We start from the raw sequence: 13,600 nt of genomic DNA on the forward strand, positions 1-13,600 counted from the left end.
ACACTCCCACTGTAAATTATAGTCCCACTCGGTCAAACCTTCCTACAGTAGGGCCATAACCAAAATCCCCTCTCAATTCCTCCAATGAACGAGAGGTCCACAAATTGAGCGATAAAAAATTCCTATAGTTAGGATCGTCTTAAAACTCCCACTCTGTTAAACCTTCCTATAGTTAGGACCACAACCAAAATCCTCTCTCGATCAACACAATGAACGAGAGGTCCATTTTCAAATTGAGCGATCAAACCTATAAAAGTTAGGGTCGCCTTAGTACCCCCTCTCGGTCAAAACCGTCGAACGGTAATGGCCAAAACCGGGATTCCTTTTCGATAAATGAAAAGCTCTCATCCTCTTTCCCCTTCGGTCAAACCTATAAAAGTTAGGACTGAAGTCACAATTTCATTTTTAGATTAGGTAACTAATCCTATAAAAGTTAGGGTTATCTGAATCTATTCGATTCTCGGAGTGGAGATCCCACTCTTAGTTTCACATAAAAGTTAGGGTTATCTGAATCTATTCGATTCTCGGAGTGGAGATCCCACTCTTAGTTTCACCTTGTCCGGATTCTCAAAGTGGAGATCCCACGTGGAGATCCCACTCTTAGTTTCACCTTGTCCGGATTCTCAAAGTGGAGATCCCACTTGGAGTTTCCTTTGCAACTGGGAATAGAATATAAAATTCTTCATTTCCAGTATCGGGTTCGTCTTTTCCCCAAGAGAAGACACCACCTTTTCAACTCCAAAATCTGTGCTTAACACGCGTGGGAAATTTTATCCCAAAGCCTAAGTAGGGATAAGTCAACGCCTAACACGCGTTGCCGGTTTAGTATTTCACCGATTGAAAAGACACCAGAATCCAAGTCTGGAGAATTTTATCCCGAAGCCTAAGAAGGGATAAGTCAGCGCCTAACACGCGTTGCCGGTTAGTCTTTTGTCGTAAAAAGGACAAAAAGCCTACATATTCGACATTGTGGCAGGTTGTTATTCATAACGTCAAAATCCGTGCTTCACACGCACGGGGAGTTTTATCTCGACTCCTAAGTAGGAATAAGTCAACGCCTAACACGTGTTGCCGGTTTAGTCTTTCACCGATTAAAAAAGACACAATAATCCAAGTCTGGGAAATTTTATCCCGAAACCTAAGAAGGGATAAGTCAGCGCCTAACACGCGTTGCCGGTTAGTCTTTTGCCATCAAAATGACAAAAACCCACATATTCGACATTGTGACATGTTGTTATTCATAACGCCAAAATCCGTGCTTCACACGTACGGGGAATTTTATCCCGAATCCTAAGAAGGGATAAGTCAACACCTAACACGCGTTGTCGGTTTAGTCTTTCACCGATTGAAGAAGACACCATAATCCATGTCTGGGGACTTTTATCCTGAATTCTAAGAAGGGATAAGTCAGCACCTAACACGCGTTGCCGAGTAGTCTATTCCCGTAAGAAAGACGATGTCTACGTATTCAATATCGTAGCACTAAAAGAGTTAACTCTTTTAGCACAACATCACATACGGAACGGACTTAAGCAATCTGCATGCTAGCCCGACTCAAACGGTAGTCGGTAAAGACTCGTCAAACCCGTTGATAGCTGAGAGTTTACCAAAAATCCTATAAATGCAAGAGTCATTGACGCATCAGCTCCATTAGTTAGTCTCATGACTTGAACATCTAACAACATCAGGATAAGATCCATACATACAGATGAATCAGCTTTAACAAGTTGGTCCTCCAGCCCCAGCATTTGGTACTGCCACGCTCCAACACCTTAACAGCTTAAACTGTGTAGACTCCAGTAAATGTACAAGTATAAACTGTGTTAATACTGGTCAACGCGTGTGACGAAAAGTCAACGCTAGGCGATCCGAAACCCTAAGGTCAACGTCGGTCAACGCATAACCCTAGGTCAACGCCGATCAACGCATTGCGATGAAAAGACAATATCGAGCGATCCAAAACCCTAATGTCAACATCGGTCAACGCGTAACCCTAGGTCAATGCCGGTCAACACCGGTCAACGCGTTGCGATAAAAGTCAACATCTGGTGATCAAAAACCCTAAGGTCAATGTCGGTCAACGCGTAACCCTAGGTCAATGCCGACCAATGTGTTGCGATTAAAGTCAATGCTGGTCAACACTTCGTGATGAAAGTCAACGCAAGTCAACGCGTTGTGATGGAGATAGTCAGTTCAAAGTCAACTCGACGATACGAGCTAAAATCAACTCACCAATTTTTGATTCGAGGCTTCGACGACGGCCAGACGATAAACACAGTGCCAGAAGAACTTCATGTTGGCCCTATGGTTTTGATGATGATTTGTCAAATAATTTATAGCTAATATGTTTTCTAGTTTTTGTGGTTTGTTTTTCTATTTTCAGGAATTCAACACAGAGCAATCAAGAGTTAAAGATTCAAGTTCATGTGTGTGCATTCACCTAGGTATAAGAATAGTTTGCTTACATATATCGTATGTTTATATTTAAGTTCAATATGTAAACACAACACAAGTTTGACTTTTTCTTTTTCTATCAAACAAATGACTTTTCATCAAACTTTGGTACAATAGCTTTTATTTTATGTTTACATCTCTTTCATACTTCATTATATATATATAATGTATGCATGATATATATATAAAAACAGGCTTTCTGAACACTTTTCAAAAACAGTGCGTTTTCACAAACGAAAATTGCATTTTCAAAAATTCCTTTTCAAACATGTTTATTTTATCATTTAGAAATTTTCCCCAAAGTTTTACTATTTTTGGAAATGATTTGATATTTTTTATGTATTTTCAAAATCAGCCCAAAACATTAGATTTTGAAATTCCAGAGAAGGTTTAGAGTGGCAATAAAGTCAATCTCTCACACCTACAGGTATTTGGTTGTGTGGTTTATGTTCATATCAATGACCATGTCAGGGACAAGCTAGAGGCTAAGTCACAAAAATACACATTCATTGGATACGACATTGATGAGTTCGGGTATCGTCTTTGGGATGAGAAGAACAGGAAGATCATCAGAAGCAAGGACGTGATATTCAATGAGAAGATGATGTACAAGAACAGGCAAGATGCCAAGGATAGTCAAAGCAGTGGGAGCAACACTTCGAATGCAGGTGGATCCAAGTATATGGATATAGAGGAACTTCCATATACGGGTGATGATGTTTGTTCTGACCACAGAACGGAGGAGGTTCCAGGTGCAGAAGAAACTACCCAGGGCATGGAGCTTAGGAGGTCATTCAGGGTACCCAAACCAAATCCCAGATATCTTTCATCTATTGACTACTTATTGTTGACAGATAGCGGTGAGCCGGAGTGCTATGAAGAGGCAATGCAAGTGAGTAAATCTCAGCAGTGGGAGCATACGATGCAGGAGGAGATGGATTCTCTACTCACTAATGAGACATGGGAGTTAGCCCAGCTACATGCACAGAAGAAGGCCTTACATAACAAATGGGTCTACCGGGTCAAGCAAGAGAGTGATGAAAGCAAGAGATTCAAGGCCAGATTAGTAGTGAAGGGGTTTCAACAGCGGGAAGGAGTGGACTACACGAAGATATTTTCCCCTGTTGTAAAGCTCACAACCATTAGAGTGGTGTTGAGTTTGGTAGTTGTAGAAAATCTCTTTCTAGAGCAGTTAGATGAGAAGACTATCTTTCTTCATGGTGACTTGGATGAAGAAATCTACATGAAGCAGCCTGTTGGCTTCATTGAAGAATGAACGGAAGAGATGATGTGCAAGCTCAAGAAGAGCTTATATGGTTTGAAACAGGCTCCGAAACAGTGGTATAAGAAATTTAATAACTTCATGCAAAACAATGGCTACAGAAGATGCAATTTGGATCATTGCTATTATTTCAAAATGTTCGAGTCTAGCTTCATTATCTTATTATTATATGTTGATGACATGTTGGTAGCAGGACCGTGTTTAGAAGATATAAACAGTTTGAAGAAGCAGCTAGCAAAGGAATTTGTAATGAATGATCTAGGTGCAGCGAAGCAGATTCTAGGGATGCGAATCAGTAGGGATGAAGCTGAAGGGACGTTGAGATTGAGCCAAGCTGAATACATTGAGAAGGTACTTCAGAGGTTCAACATGTAAAATGCTAAAGTTGTTAGCACACCCCTTGGAAGTCAGTTCAAGCTGTCTGAGGAGCAATCGCCTAAGACAGATGCAGATAGAGAGCATATGAGCAGGATGTCATATTCTTCGACCATTGGGAGTCTCATGTACGCGATGGTTTGCACGAGATCGGACATCGCCCATGCAGTAGGAGTTGTGAGCAGGTTTGCTAGCAATCCAGAGAAGCAGCATTAGGAGGCCGTGAAGTGGATATTGCGGTACTTGAGGGGAACAACAAATAAACTACTATGTTTCAGGAGGAAGGAGTTGGTGCTGTAGGGATACGTGGATGCGGACTTCGCCGGTGATCATGATACGAGGCGAAGCACCACAGTGTATGTTTATACCTTAGCGTCGACAGTAGTGAGCTGGGTCTCACGTCTGTAGAAGATTGTGACTTTATCTACAATCGAGGCTGAGTATGTCGCGGTGACCGAAGCAAGCAAAGAGATGATTTGGTTGAACGAGTGCTTGGAAGAGTTGGATTTGAAGCAAGGGAGAGGAGTTCTTTATTGTGACAGCCAGAGCGCTATACATCTTGCCAAGAATCCAGTATATCATGCCAAAACGAAGCATATCGACGTAAAATACCATTTTATACGCTCGCTAGTTTAAGACGGAAAGTTACATTTGATGAAGATTTTGGGGAGTCAAAATCCGACGGACATGTTGACGAAGGCAGTCACCCTTGAGAAACTGGAGTTGTGCACAACTTCAGTTGGCCTTCACGAGTAGAAGACGATGGCGGAGCCACACTACGAGGATCGACGAGATCGTCGGGATATTGTTGATTGAAAAAGAATTTTTCCGAGGAGGGGGGGAAGATACATGCGAAGAAGGGGAGAGTTCGGGTGAACTCACTGTAGGCACTTTGGTCTCCAAGTGGGAGATTGTTAGTCTAAAGTGTAGACCCAAAGTCGAGACGAGAGCTGAAATCAAAACGACGAAGAAAACAGGCAGACAGATCCACGGTCGACCGCGAATCTTCTGCGGTCGACCGCGAACAGGCACAGGGGCTCAAGAGGAGCTGGATCCGAAGGCGATCGACCGCGGCGGTCCGGTCCGTACAAATCTCTGTAATTGGTTTTGGTCTCGGGTTTTGGTTCGGTTGACCGCCGCGGTCGACCGCGAGACTTGTGCGGTCAATCATGGTGGTCGACCGTGACGCAGCCAGCCAGTTTCCTAAACTGTTTTGGATTCTGTTTCTACTAGGACTCTATGTAAACCTTAAACGATTTTTAGGGTTTGTAATAACACAAAAAAGAGAGTTTTTGACTGCAGAAAGAGAGAGAATCTCAGAGAGATTAAACCCTAGTTTGAGAGCTTGTATTTCTTCTTCAATTAATAAAAAAATTGTGTGGTGTGGCTCCCGAGGACGTAGGCACGTTGTCGAACCTCGTTAAATCTGTGTGTTCGTCTCCTTTACTATTTTGCAAGGTCAGATCTTTATTTGTGGTGATTTTTCCTACTTTCCTACTTTCAACACAAGATCCGAAAGGGCAAGGGTTCGATTGATTATTTCGAATTCCTAACAACCTACCATAATAAAACTCATTTATTATCGTTTAAAATTATTTTTCAAATTTTTGGGGTTTTACATATCGTTCCCCATGTGAATGCGATGTTCCCTTTTTCAGCATTTTAAAGTGAACCAATCTCTCCTTAGTCTTTGCAATGTGTCGAGTGGCACCCGAGTCAACCCACCAACCATCTATGTCAGTTGTTACAGCATTGCACTCAACTACATAGATAAATTCCCTCTTGCTAGATTCTGTCTTTTCTGGGTGTTTTTTATCACCCTTATTTTTCTCTTGTGACCAGTTTGCCTTGAAGTGAACAAACTTTCCACAAGTATGACAAGACATAAGGGTCTCATCTAGTGATTCTTTTGCGTCCAATGTGAATTCTTATGTTGCACAGCATTTGATTCTTCAACTAGCACAAGGTTCACATTCATGCCCTTCTTACTGGCTAGAATGTCTTGTTACATTGCTAACTGAGCAGTAAGTCCGAGATCCTTTTGATGACCCCATTCAATTTCAGAGTAGTGGTAGCCATATCCAATGAAGGTGGTAAACTATTCAAAATAGTTTCCACCTGAATAGATGACACCTGCATCTTTTCAGGAATTTTAGAACTTGCATATGCCAAATCTTTTTTCATGACTATCATCTTATTGACGTGCTCCATGACGCTATCACCTTCTTTCATCTGGTACGTATTATACCTATGCAATAATAATTGTATGTTCACCTCAGACGTGGTGTCATACTTATCCTTGATAGCCATCCACATTTCGTGTGCGGTCTTATAAATTTCTGTTATGGTGTTCCCATTCGCCAAAGTGCAACTCAGCCCAGCAACGGACAAGTGTACTGCATATGCCACAATTAAGTTGGCGTCCAAGAACCAGTAGGGACGACAACTCAGCCAACTTGTCAAGTCGACATTCCCTCATGTTAACTCGAAAGGCTTTACTTCTCGGCAAAGTTAAAGGATAATTTCTGCCTCGAGACTCTCCTATTTAATGCATGACAGGCGCATCATGCCTCTAGTCTCGATTGCCTTCATGACTCATCGAACCGCGCAGGCACCGCCATGCCACCAATCACTTCCTATTTAATGCTGAGCTGATCGCTCATCCAGTCGCCAGCTGACACCTGTAAAGTAGGTGTTGACTCAACCGCCAGCCCACACTTCACCACCGCCATCCTGTAGTTGGCCGAAGTGACCAATCTACTCTTATACCCCTGGTATTAATAAGAGGTATTGTTCTAACAGAAAGCTCTCTCTGGCTCTCTTCTCTTCAGAAAGATCTGTAAATTATATTGCACACACAAGAACTCTCACAATTCTTTATATTTCCCCACTCAAGTTTATCAGCTAACTTGATCGTCGAAGGAACCATGAGGGAACCAAGCTCCGCCCTCTCACGAGTTTTTACTTGTGCAGATTCATCAACTCCGCTCAAAGAACCAGACATAAAGTCAGGGAAGACATCGGCCCCTCATCAATACTCAACAACCCCATCCAACCACGGATACAATTGACAGTGTGATCACTAGTACATCAACAATTTCAAAAACCTTTATATGATCCTCTTCCATGAACATCAACATTATGCTTTTTGCCTTTTTGTCCTCAAGATGTCGCTGCTCAAATTCTTTTTTTCTAAATTTCTATAGTATATTCGTTCAGAATCGGAGCAGTAGTCTCAAGGACACTATCTACATTGTCATGAATCAAGTCGTACTTAATTTTCCAGTGTCACATGTCATAGTTTGCCCTGTTGAATCTTTCAATCTTCGAAAGCTCAGAAACAACCAATTTGCTAGCCATATTCTGATACAAATAAAAATTGATAAATCAGAAATAATAAGATAAGGGACTATTCAACTATATATAAGAGATATAAGGAACATGCAAGTCATAATAATGATATTTTGTTAATGTGATAAAAAACAGAACATTGACAAACACAATACTAAGAAAACATAGTATGACTTCTACATACACAAAAGGTAAAATAAACAGGTAGCAAGGTTGAAAAAAGGGACCTTTTGACAAAAAACAAACTAATTAAAAACTTTTTTTTTAAAAAGTTCCCGAGAAAAATAAATAAAGCACAGCTCGACAAAGAATGATAATCAGATAGCAAAAGCAATTTATATATGAGATGAAACAAAGGATACTAACATATGATTAAAGAAAAAGCAACTAGCATACAGATACCAAAAGAATGAGATGATATATAAAGCTATTAAATTTATAAGCTAATCAAGGAATTAACAGAAGTATCCAGTTGCAAAATTTTGACCAAGAATGGGTAAACAACGAGAAAGAGAATGCATATAATATCCAAGATAAAGGGTCACCATCAAGGTAATATATTAAGAAAATTGTACTATCAAGATAATATATTAAGAAAAATGCAACAGCATACAAAGGAAAAACTATAAGACCATCTCCAGCAGGAGGTGAAATTTCACCTCCTTCTCTTCTGCCACATCACTTTATTTAATTCAATAATCTTCATTTTCCTATCAACTCTACAGCAGGAGATTTTTCAGAAAGTTTTTTACTTTATTTGGGACCCACCATAAACTACATCACTTCACCATATACCCCACCATATTTATTCATTCTTTTTCCTATTTCATATATATTACTATTTTATTATTATTATTATTAATATAACTCATATATTTATAATTATAATTTATTAATAATTCAATAAATAATATATAATATTAAAATATATATTATTAATTTAATTTTCAATAATATTTTTAAATTAACATAAAATAACACACGGTTTTATTAAGCATACGAAAAACCAAACACACCTAAATTATTGAAAACAGGCCAGAAAACACACACTAAATTGGTAAATCTAATCGGAGGTTGTCCCAAACTTCTGCCAAATGTGCTCGATGAGATCCTTCTTCAGCTGAATATGTTGGGTCTTATCTCGTAGTTCCGCTCTAGTCTGATTATCTGCCTCAGATCGGTGTTGAACATGGACTTGAAACTCCGGCAACACGTCTGTTTGAACATTAAAAGAGGCGCTAGAGCTAGCATTGTTCGACGGTTCAAAGTCGATATTTTCCCAGTTTCGCGAATACGTATCTCGTTCATCCTCTACTATCATGTTATGTAAAATAATGCACGCCCTCATTATTTTTCCTAAGACATCAAGATCCCACATTCTAGCTGGTTGGCGGACAATAGCGAAGCGTGCTTGGAGTACCCCGAATGCGCGTTCCACGTCCTTCCTGCATGATTCCTGTTGTTTGGCAAAATTTTGATGTTTGTTGCCTTGGGGCATTTGAATTGACTGCACGAAGACAGGCCACTTAGGGTAGATTCCGTCGGCAAGATAGTATGCAAGATTGTACTCCCGCCCATTCACGGTGAAGTTTACCCGTGGAGCTTCACCAGACTCAATGTCGTCAAAAACCGGTGACCTATCTAGTACATTTATGTCATTCAAACTACCAGGAAGCCCTGAAAAAGCATGTCATATCCACAAATTATATGACGCAACTGCCTCGAGGATAACTGTTGCCGTCCCCTTGTGTCCACTAGTAAACTGCCCTTGCCAAGCCTTAGGACAATTTTTCCACTGCCAGTGCATGCAATCAATACTTCCAATCATCCCTGGGAATCCACGTTCCTGTCCAACTTGGAGAACCCTCTGCAAGTCTTCCACATTTGGTCGTCGTAAGTATTCATCTTGAAACAATGCTATTACCCCTTCGCAAAACTTGCGAGTACACTCGATAGCAGTGGATTCTCCTATCTTGACGTACTCATCACAAGCATCGGCTGCGACTCCATATGCGAGCATGCGTATGGAAGCCGTACACTTCTGGATAGGCGTTAACCCAAGCTTACCCGCATTATTGCGCCGTTTGTGAAGTAATCGTCGTAATTTGATATAGAGTCCACAATTCGTAGAAAGAGAGGCCTTTTCATTAGATACCTGCGTCGGAACTGGGCGTCAGTGTAAGTGCATGACTCGGCAAAGTAGTCGGCCATGAGTCTCTCATGCGCTGCATGATGATCTCTATGTATGGATTTCCTCTTACGTGGTTGTTCGCTTCTCCTTTGCAATTCTTCAAGAAGTTCTCGCTGCCTATCAAGTATTTTTTCTTCTATTTCCCATTGTTGTTGGAACTCTTCTAGACTAAACTCATTTAGGAAAGGATCCATTGGATGCTATGATTTTTGAAATGTTGATAGGTATACTTATGATGTGCATCTGATCAGTTTATATAATGAAGGGTAGTTGTTCAAATAATTGAATTCACATGCAATTGCAGAGACATGTGTCATAGGGCATGCATGTGCAGAGAGTTGTCAATTCATATTTTGTATTATTATGTAGGTGTAGTCATTTCATCCTTTGTATTTTTTGCAGTGAAAGGTCAATTCAACATTTGTTTGTTTTTGCAGTGAGTAGTAATTGTATCTTTTGTACTATTATGCGGTGAGAAGTCAATATCAATCAGCTTTATTGAAACATAAACAACAATTTTATTTAAACATAAACAACACTTTTATTAATACATTCAACAAACATAGGCACCTACACAACTCCAAAATTAAACAAACGGCACACAAAAACATCAGAAAGAAAACACACAATCATAACTTCTTGAGAAGGTCTTATTTTCCAAACAGGTTCTTCCTCAACATATTATAAGCTTCTTCATCTTCATCGTCACGATCTGGTTTGTTTTTCAAGAATAGCCACATCTCAATATTCTTGGAATGAGCCAGGTTATTCATAGCTGAAGCAGTACTTGATCTTTTCTCTTCAAATTTTTCATGAGCACTAACTAGCTTAGATAACTCCTCCTCAATTGCCCCCTTTGATTTCCTTGACACAGATGTTTTACTAGAGGAAGCTCTAGCTTTCTTCTTTGCCACGTCCCTACCCTCTGGACGTACAAGGGTAGGAGTTGATGATTCAACATCCTCACCACTACTCTTTCTTTTAGAGCCACTACTACCGGATGCATTTCCTCCTGTCATATATTTGGGTTGATTACGAACCACCTTCCACTCATCCACCAAATTAAACGTCGTACCCATTTTCTCAAAGTACAACTCTCTTGCCTTGGATATGTAGTTTTCATCGGACCAACCGCTACGCTTCTCCCTACATGCAGTACTGTAGCAGCCAATGAAACTGGATATCTTTCTGTTGATGTCTTTGAAATGACTATGGCACCGAGACACAATCCTCTCCTTTCCACTTTTGGCGTTCTCATTCACGTACTGTGTAATTTTACCCCAGAAAGTTTCACCCTTTTGGTTGTTCCCCAACTCACTATCATTACTAACGTGAAAATAACCAGTTAGTAAAAGTATGTTGTCTTCGGTGGTCCAAGTTTCATAACTTGATCTCTTTGCTGATTGTTGGGTTGGAGGGAGAAAACTGTGAGGAGTATCCCCACCAACATTTTCCAAAGACATTTGGGTGGATAATTCTGAGATATCTGTAGATCCGCTACTAAACCGGGGTGTCGCTGGCTCACTCGACTCCGTGTTAGGACAATTCATATGGGAGGGAACATAGCTGCTTCCCGGAACTAGAGGATAACCGTAAGGGAGATAAGGATATTGCATGCCGAATTTTGGTTGCATCATGTACGACATTTGAAAATTGGGCTGCATCCCCGTATTTTGAGTATTTTCGGGGCGTTGTATATTTGGATGTTGTGGTTGAGGGAGGGTATTTTGAGGTTGGTTAGGAAAGTTGTAGTTGTAGGAAAAATTAGGATAGTTTTGTGAAGGATCCATGAAGAAACTAGCTTCAAATTGTAGAAAGAAGAAGAATAGGGTGTAGAAACTCAGATTTTTTTTTGTGTCCAAATGACACAAAGTTAGTCTCTATTTATAGAGTTTGAAAAATAAAAATTAATGGTATAAAAATTATAAATTAATTCATTGTATTTATCTCAAAAAATATCAAATAAAAATAAGGAGGAAAAAAAAGCTCTCCCTATTAAAATTCGCCACGTGTCCGCTGTCCATCAACGCGCGCGCGTGGGCTTGTCAGAAAAGTCCGGGGTGAATTTTTCACCCTTTGGCCAATCTCATTTATTTCACCCCCACAAAAAACCCCTGCTGCCTTCATAAATCCCACGGAAAACCCCCTGCTGCATATGGTCTAAGGTAGAGTTGTTAAATGGGTGGGTTTGGATATTAAATGAGCGGGTTATAATTGGGCGGGTAGGCATGTTTTGCCCATTTGCTCATTTAACATCTTTTAAATGGGCGGATTTTTGCTAGCCCATTTAATAAACGGGCCACCTATTTGCTCATTTAACTATAGTAGTTATGTATATTATACATTTGGGTGTTTTTTTATAATTTTTTAGGGGGTTTTTTGCAAATTTTTTGGGGGCTTTTCGCAAATTTTTTGAGCATTTTTTTGCAAACTTTTTGGAGGGTTTTTACAACCTTTCGAGGGTTTTTTTTGTCCAAACTTTCTAGGAGTTTTTTTCCCAAATAGAATCCTTCGAGAATTAGAAACTAGAAATAGAATTTTTATTCAACAAATGAGTCAAAAGAATTCTATTGACAAATATACATATGATGTATGACTATTGGGTCTTGGGAGGCGGACCCGTGTGATCCATGCTAGGTTATCTATTCTATTTCCTCCAAAATGTGTAGTTTCATTTTACTGTTCGACTTCAAAGGGTTCGGATCGATGCGTCATGACTCATCATAGATGGGTTATATTGCGAAGCACACCCAATACAGAATCAGCTGACAATTACCTGTGTTCAGAATTTGTGAAAATCATTTTAACATGATTAGATATCTATACGGCGCGAGTCTTTTTGAGGTTAATTGAGAACAGACCCCTTATATGATGCCCAACTGCGGATGGTGCTCTCTAGTTCTGTTGTTGTTGATGGATCCCCTGAGTGCAATTTTTTTACCATCATTCTGCGGCCGGTGCCCTCTAATTCTGTTGTTGTTCTATTTCATTATATTCTTTTTTAAGAGAGTAAAAAAATTTACTCATGGGTTTATTTGAAACAAGAAAACCATAGGGAGTCTACCTGCAATTAGCAACTGGGGATAGTACAATGTGTCTATCCGCAGTCATCTGTTTTACGATAAAAGACTACATCTATTTTTCTCCTGAAAACTTGTGTGCACATTCCTCTGTTCAAAAGAAAGAAAAAGTTTTCATTATACTCAAAAGATCAGAGGATGAATCCTTTGTGTGGATAAGCGTGCAAATGGTTCAGATTCGGCTATGATATGATGCTTATTTGTATCGACTAATCATCAATACAGATATGAGGAAAACTTATATTCATATTCATATCTGCTAAATCGGATACTCATACAAATATTCATGTGTGTGTGTCGAGAGATCGAGAGAGAGAGAGAGAGAGAGGAGCTACTATCCACTTAAATAGATGGATAGAAGCCTTTGTCTACCCAACCTAATAGCTGTTGGATGGATCATTTTTATTAAGATATTGATCAAGTAAATGCACTGCATTGATCAAGAGGGGTATATACTGGGGAAAATAACAAAATGTGTGGAGTTGGAGTAATTATTTCCTCCCTCCGGATTTGGAGGAAGATGGAGGAAAAATACAGAAAACTCACCTTCATTCTTGGTCGCAGCAAACAACAAATTTGATTCTAGCTCCTTCCCATCTCCTCCGCCCTCGCAAGAAGCACTCAACAAATCAGACTCGACTCCAACTCCTCTCCCTTGCTGTCGCGAGTGCCAAGCCCTACACGGACACCGACCCTTTCCCTCCTTTTAGCGCGATCGGTAAACACCACTTCACCGACATCTCCTTGACCTGTTGTTGCCAGCAAAACACTCCCAACTCCACCACCGCCTCGAGCGTCAAACCCAATATTCTCTCAATTCGAGACGCTGCTCAACTCATCCACCTTTTTTTATGAACTAGCAAATAC

General features: G+C 40.1%; 2 protein-coding genes across 2 annotated transcripts; both read right to left on the bottom strand.

Moving 5' to 3' along the window:
- LOC109829569 lies at positions 8,492-9,978 on the bottom strand. The gene is given in 3 exon segments (XM_020396642.1): positions 8,492-9,126; positions 9,226-9,547; positions 9,550-9,978. Coding segments are annotated over 3 exon segments (1,221 nt in total). The 5' UTR covers positions 9,848-9,978; the 3' UTR covers positions 8,492-8,525.
- Positions 10,304-11,290, bottom strand: LOC109831251 (glutathione S-transferase T2-like). Its single transcript, XM_020398585.1, has one exon. The coding sequence runs from the start codon at positions 11,288-11,290 to the stop codon at positions 10,304-10,306; it is 987 nt and encodes a 328-aa protein (XP_020254174.1).

The sequence above is a fragment of the Asparagus officinalis genome, chromosome 2 (assembly GCF_001876935.1).
Source record: "Asparagus officinalis chromosome 2, Aspof.V1, whole genome shotgun sequence".
Taxonomy (NCBI): Eukaryota; Viridiplantae; Streptophyta; class Magnoliopsida; order Asparagales; family Asparagaceae; genus Asparagus; species Asparagus officinalis.